The sequence below is a fragment of the Hoplias malabaricus genome, chromosome 4, assembly GCF_029633855.1.
Source record: "Hoplias malabaricus isolate fHopMal1 chromosome 4, fHopMal1.hap1, whole genome shotgun sequence".
Taxonomy (NCBI): domain Eukaryota; kingdom Metazoa; phylum Chordata; class Actinopteri; order Characiformes; family Erythrinidae; genus Hoplias; species Hoplias malabaricus.
The window spans coordinates 1,675,970-1,683,150 of NC_089803.1; the positions used below are offsets into that span (position 1 = coordinate 1,675,970).

Sequence of the window (7,181 nt, forward strand, 5' to 3'; positions counted from 1 at the left end):
GCCTTGCGACCGGTAATTCAAGGTAGGCCACGGACACACCCCTGAATTAGAAAAGTGGATACAGACAATGAATGAATGAATTGTTTTCCTGCCTTTGCCTGTATTACTTTTACTTTTTACAGATTTATTGATATGATTTTTCTCACTGACATCACTGATTGATTGCTGGCAGAGACACAACATGAGAGGTGTTGTCTTGTACTCTTTTAAAAGAAAAAAGACTGTGTATTCTTAAAACAAGTTTGACAAATTTGTAACCAATATTGCAAAGTTTTAATGTAAAAGTACACATGAATATAAAATTAATAAGATTTTCTGTAAAATTACAAAGAAAAAAGTTATGAACGTTAAGCTTTAAATAACTAACGCAATGTTTAATTACAGAAAATTGCTGCAAGTTTACATTTGTTTATAATTTAAGAAAGCAGAAAAAAAACTGTATAAATACACAATAACAATAGTCTAAGTGGAACCAGGAAGGAAGACCGATTCTCAGGCCCAAGGAGAAATCAGAGGAATAAAGACACAGAGTCAAGTATATTGCATTATATTATTATATTGCATTTTCCCATCACATTCCTCCCTTTTTGTGATTAATTAAACATGTAATATGGAAGAACGTAATCATAAACCAACGTAAAGTAATAAAAATGCAAACAATAACATCATCCTCAGACTAGCTAGGTATCATGCATTGAAAAATGAGCATAATATGAGCAAAAGTAAAATAAAATGGTAAACCAATTTAGTGATTAAATGAGTGAGTGTTAAAGAAATATTGATGAAATGTATAAAATGATTAAATGATTTACTTATCCTCCTCAGTAGAATCATGGTCCAAGGAGGCATAAATTGGCTGAGGCATTTCAAGGAGCAACTCGTCCAGAGGATTACATGTCCACTTCTTCACTAACCATAGTGAAGGTGACAGAACACTCAATAGTTTTGGTGATCAGACTTCTAACACAGGGAATAATGCAGCGTCTGATTACTGCCAGCACTAATAATGAAATTATTACCATGATAGTTAATTTCAACACCAACGCTCCCCATTTGCCAAAACATGAATCAATCCATGCCATCCAGTCATTTATACTCAAAAATTCATGAAACTCAGCAGTGAAAGCTGTCAGTTCTTCCATAATTGTTAGAGATGGGGTTTTGTGTCCTCACTGGCTCCGTTTTCCTAGGGAGCTGTGCCAGTGGAAAAGCAACAAATTTTAAGCGAGCGAGGCGTGTAGAGCCAGACCCCTGCAATGGAAAAGCACATAACTACATACAAAACACCTGAGGTTTATTATTGTGAAGCTTCACTGACCGGTAATAGAGCCTCTGTCATTGCTATACAGGTGCTACTCTTAAAATTAGAATATCATGAAAAAGTGTATTCATTACAGTAATTCCATTCAAAAAGTGAAACTTGTATATTATACTCACACACAGACTGATATATTTCAAGTGTTTATTTCTTTTAATTTGATGATTACAACTGACAACTAATGAAAACCCCAAATTCAGTATCTCAGAAAATTAGAAAATTGTGAAAAGTTTCAATATTGAAGACACCTGGTGCCACACTCTAATCAGCTAATTAACTCAAAACATCTGCAAAGGCCTTTAAATGGTTTCTCAGTCTAGTTCCGTAGGGTACACAATCATGGGGAATACTGCTGACTTGATAGTTGCCCTAAAGACGACCACTGACACCTTACACAAACAGGTCAAGACACAAAAGATCATTGTGTAAAGAGGCTGGCTGTTCACAGAGCTCTGTGTCCAAGCTCATTAATAGAGAGGCGAAGGAAGGCGAAGGGTGAACGCAGTGATGTTTCCGGACAGACTTCTGATGACTAAAACTCTTCCCACACTCTGAACAGTGATACGGTTTCTCTCCTGTGTGAATGCGCTGGTGCCTTTGGAGAGTACCCTGTTCAGTAAAACTCTTCCCACACTCTGAACAGTGATATGGTTTCTCTCCTGTGTGAATGCGCTGGTGTGTTTTGAGATTACTCTGTACAGTAAAACTCTTCCCACACTCTGAACAGTGATACGGTTTCTCTCCTGTGTGAATGCGTTGGTGTTTTTGGAGACTACCCTGTTGTGTAAAACTCTTCCCACACTCTGAACACTGATACGGTTTCTCTCCTGTGTGAATGCGCTGGTGTGTTTTGAGACTACCCTGTTGAGTAAAACTCATCCCACACTCTGAACAGTGATACGGTTTCTCTCCTGTGTGAATGCGCTGGTGTGTTTTGAGACTACTTTGTTCAGTAAAAGTGTTCCCACACTCTGCACATTCATAAGTTTTCCGCTTGTTTTCACTTGTCTGAGATTTCCTGTGGGATGTGTGAGTGTGGGGAGTACCCAAGGATGCTTCCTGAGAACTGGAGTTTCTGTCTTCCATATCCTCACATTCAATCCCTCCTGATCTCAACATTGTGTTATATTCCACTTGGAAATATTTCTTGATGCACCTGTGGAAAAACTCTGGAACTTTCTTGAACAACAGGAGCCAGAGAATGTATCCAAAGAGATGGTCTTCTGTCCTGGAAGACAATAAAGAAATAAAGATAAATTAATTAAACTCTCTCTCCCTGTTGGTGACCAATATTCTCCTGAATTTATAGTCAGTTCCACCTAAAGTACTGCTACTGAAACAGCAAAAAATAAGTCAGTGTTGACAACTCATGGTGCAGGAATAGAGCAACATCTAGGGCTGGGCAATATAAGTGCAAATCAATATCACGATTAATTGTACATTTTACCACTATTGCAATTAATGAACGATTACTTTACAGGAGAGGCGCCTCAACTGCACATAGGGGGCACTCACGAACACCCTTGTTGAGGATAATAAAAGAATTTGGACACCTTTAGGCACATTTAGGTGGGCACACACAAAACGAGGGCTGCGAGGGTGCAAGTGGTATTTAAATGTTAACTGGTAACAGGTCAGCTCAGAGTGGCAGATGAGGGGTGGCTTGTTATAAACACAGTTCAAATGGCAGTGTCTTATGATGGTATGAGGATGCATTAGTACACATGGCATGGGTGACTTCTCTGAAGACACGTTAATGCTGAATTACAAGTTTTGAAACAGCATGCTGCCATTCAGGCATTGATTTCTGGGAAAAGCCTTGTTTGTAAGACAAGGCCAATCCACATTCTGCATGCATTACAACAGCATGACTGCTAAACAAATCCAATACCCACTGAAAACAACTGGCGCATTATGAAATGAAAAAATATGCAGCTGAAATCCTATAACATGCAATAATCAGAAAACAGTTCCCTTTCAGAACTACCACAACTAGTCTCCTCAGTTCCCAGAGGCTTACAGCGTGTGATTAAAATAAGAGATGAGGCAACACACTGATAAACCCGTCCTAACATTTTGTAACTTGATGTTGGCATCAAATTCAAAATGACCTAATATTTTTCAAAGAACAAACTTTATCCATTTCAAACTTTAGAATGTAATTTTTGTGCTATTTGAAATTAAATAGATGTTTTAAGTAATTTGCCTATCTGAAATACTTCCATATGTATGCCTACTGTTCTGTCTGCTGATGCTTTGCTGTAAAAAGTTTTACAATGTGCCAGAGTGTAGAGACCTGTAAGAAACCAAGTACACACGCTGATTGATTTTATTCAATATATTCAAAAATAAATGCATGAAAAATGCTTTTTCTACACTCCTGACAAATGAGTGTGGGTGTTGGAGCACAACATTTTCAATAATAATAATAATGAAAGTGTGGTCTGTGATTGCACAGTAAATTCACCAGTGAGGTGAAAGCGGGGAACTGTCTCAGTGAAGGCGGGGGACGCCGCCTTTGCTGAGACAGGAGCAGGTGTGGAAGCCGCCTTCTCAGGGACAGGAGCGACTGTGGAAGCCGCCTTCTCGGGGACAGGAGCGGCTGGGTTCACTGCTTTCACAGAGACAGGAGCGGCGAGGTTCGCCGCCTTCACAGGGACAGGAGCGGTTGGAGGTGCTGCGCACACTGGAGCAGCAGCGGTAAGCAGTCCTACAATGACGTCCTCAGGAACAGGGGATCCTGCAGCAACGTCCTCGGAAGCATGAGCTTGTGCTGCTCGCAGGGTCACGAGTCGACTCCTCCTGAAGGCGCTGAGCGACAGTGGCGTGAATGTGCTGAAGCCGGCTACTCTATTCCGCAGCTGTCTCTAAAACATACCCCACAGGATCTCTGGGGCCTGTACGGAATGGCCTCTGGCGAATAGCATACCTCACGAAAGGACTGTCTGTGTTTGCTGCGTCCTTATATTGATAAGTCATTCTGTCAGGATCGCAGGGCGGACTGACGGAGGTGGACGCACTTGCTAAAACACAGACGTTTATTTACAAGAAAAGAACAAAACAAACACAAACTGACTCGAGGGTAAACACGACGACTGATAAATGAAAGGACTAGAAACAACAACATGAAACGAGGAAACAAAACAAGGAACAACTGACTAGGACTTTAGAACACGACTAGGAAATGGAACAACACGACTTGTAATAGGAACAACACAAAACAAATGACCGATGAAAGGAAGTGACACAAGGGAACTTAAATACATGAACAGACGAGACACACCTGAAACAGATAACGAGGACGGCGGACAAGGAGGCGGAGACATGGACAACAACAAACAGAGCCATGTGCTGAGAGAGCACATGGCGGGGAAAACAGACATGACAGGACGAGGGTGTGACAAATATATTTATTTCGTTCACTACATCAGAGGCGATTGCTCTAAGACTGCAAGGGAAGCTCAGCTTCCCCTAAAATGTCAAAAAATAAGTGATCAAATATATACTATTGTGTGTACATGTAATTGAATAAATATGAACTCAACTTTTGTTCAGAATCAGCTTCTCATCACTGGTAACGACAGACTTTCCTCTCAATCATTCCCGCAGTGATTTAAACAGTGAGTTCAATAGCGAAGCAGCGAAACGAGACGAGTCATTGGATAAATGCTGGGCTTTGTCCCGCCCATCGGACGCTCTCTGGAGGTCTATGGGGCAGTGGGCTGGCCTCGGCTGGCCCGGACGCTCAGCTTCTGCATGATGATTGGATGATCTGTCTGAGGCTGAATCCCTTTTTGATTCACAGCGAAATGAGCGAATCAGCGATCCTTTGGTGTAGAGATCCGAGGGAGCATTACATTTTCATTCTGTTCTGAGTTGAACCGGAGACTTTCTTAATCCTCTTAGCGGTATTTTCTTTGTTAAAAACGACTAGTGACAAATCGAGCTTCTATTTCTGGTGGTTTTTTGTAGCTGCTTGTGTTTGGGGACTGACTTCTATCACTCTTTCTGACTTCTATCACAGTTTCTGACCAGCGGGTGCTGCTGAGCCCCTCCACCGTCACAAAGCACTCACAGGCGGACACACTTCACATGGGCCAAGGCCGTTTCAGCAGCCTAGCTCTGCTGGACATTGAGAGGACACTAGTCAAGTCCCTGGAAAAGACGCCTTGTTGGTACGACAGGGGCACAGATCATTTTCTTAAAAAGGAACGGAGGGTAGAATTTACGTATAAATAAACCAACACATTTTATGATGTAGGCCAAAATTGAGCTTCCCCTCCTTGAAAGACCAGCATCCGCCACTGCAATACATAATATATTTAATGATATTTTAAATAATATTTTATTGAAATATTTGTTTATAAATACTTTTATGCATATATTTACATAACACACATATGAGAAGGAGAGTCCGTCACATTTCTTGGGAGAGTCAGAAAAGATATTTTACTTTTACATGTGGGACTTTTTTCTCCGGGTGCTCCGGTTTCCTCCCACGGTCCAAAAACACACGTTGGAAGGTGGATTGGAGACTCAAGTGTCCGTAGGTGTGAATGTGTGTCGTGCTGTGAAGGATTGACGCCCCTCCAGGGTGTGTTTCTGCCTTGCACCCAATAATTCAGACAATGAATTTGTGAATATGGGACTTTTTCGTTACTTTGAAGTATTGTTTATGCCTAAGTGTGCTGAAGAATTAAATGTCCAGGTTTTTTACACTACCTGAATTGTATTTATTTTTTTACACTTTGAGGTTCTTATTTGTCTTATATATGCACATTATCACACACAAAACTGACAGTTTGTAGCATTCTCTTTTATGGGGAGTGTAATCACAGTTTCTGATGTTTTTAAGTATGTTATTACATTAAAACTGCATCTTATTAAATTCACAGTTCTTGATGATAACCACAGCCTATGGTTGAATTAATGTAAGCCACTTGGCACTGATTCAATGTTCATTAAACCAAAAGCAACCATAAATCAATCATAAGGAATGGTTGATTTTATGTTGGTTTTGTGTTGTAAATTCATCATAACGTGGAACCAATATGAAATCAACATAAAATCAATGTGCACAAATACATTAATTCTGACCTCGGAGATCAGTGCTGATTCAACCATTAAGACGATGAAAAAATAAACGTTGATTCAACATACTTTTGCTCTCTGGGACCGTTCCGAGGCTGATCATAACCAGCCCCGCAGTCTGCAGCGTCTCGCCTTGGATGTGGGCGTCTGGGCGCTCCCCGCCTCGCGTCTCCAAGCGTCAGCAGTTCCACTCTCACTCGGTCAGGCAGCTGCTCCGTTGTTCACATCGCTCACAATGGTTCAATTCCCCAGCTCACTCCGCCGCTACGCCAAGTCCAGCCCCTTTCCTCCGTTTCCTACAGCTAAGCACTAGCTCCTCACGCTGTGTAAGGTTCCGTCGTTATTGCCTCTCCGTTCTCTCCTGCCTTCCCTCGCTCCTTTCCGCTCTTTCTTACGGTTTACTCCAACTGCTTAAAAACAAAAGTCTCCTCCTCCCAAAGTCAGTTCATTTAACCGAGCGAGGAGTCGTTCCCTATTGGTCAAGTCTGCAATTGGAGGTAACAGCAGGAGGCAAGCAATGTATGAAAAAGAACCAAGAACAATAAAAAACAAATATACAGCCCACCACCAATAACATTCACACATTAACACAATAACACTCAATAATTTAAACACCCAAAATCACACAAGCTCCACCACAAAATAAACCCAAACACACAATAATAAACTGCTTTTTCCCCAACACCTGCGCAGCTGTTTGTGAAGGTAACACTTCCATTTCAGGTCAATCTCACAGCTACCATTTGGCCCTCGATCACAGGACGTTTTGGAC

The 7,181-nt window shown here is 41.3% G+C and overlaps 1 protein-coding gene across 1 annotated transcript; it reads right to left on the bottom strand.

Moving 5' to 3' along the window:
- Nucleotides 1-290: 290 nt before the first annotated feature.
- LOC136694261 (zinc finger protein 239-like) lies at nt 291-6,968 on the bottom strand. Its single transcript, XM_066667676.1, has 2 exons — nt 6,479-6,968; nt 291-2,546 (listed from the first exon to the last, which is right to left on the bottom strand). Exon 2 carries the CDS (start codon nt 2,435-2,437, stop codon nt 1,709-1,711), a length of 729 nt encoding a protein of 242 aa, XP_066523773.1. The 5' UTR covers nt 2,438-2,546; nt 6,479-6,968; the 3' UTR covers nt 291-1,708.
- Nucleotides 6,969-7,181: the final 213 nt, after the last annotated feature.

Excerpts from the sequence above, each read along its gene's own strand:
- LOC136694261 (XM_066667676.1), bottom strand. The coding sequence starts at position 2,437 with ATGTTGAGATCAGGAGGGATTGAATGTGAGGATATGGAAGACAGAAAC.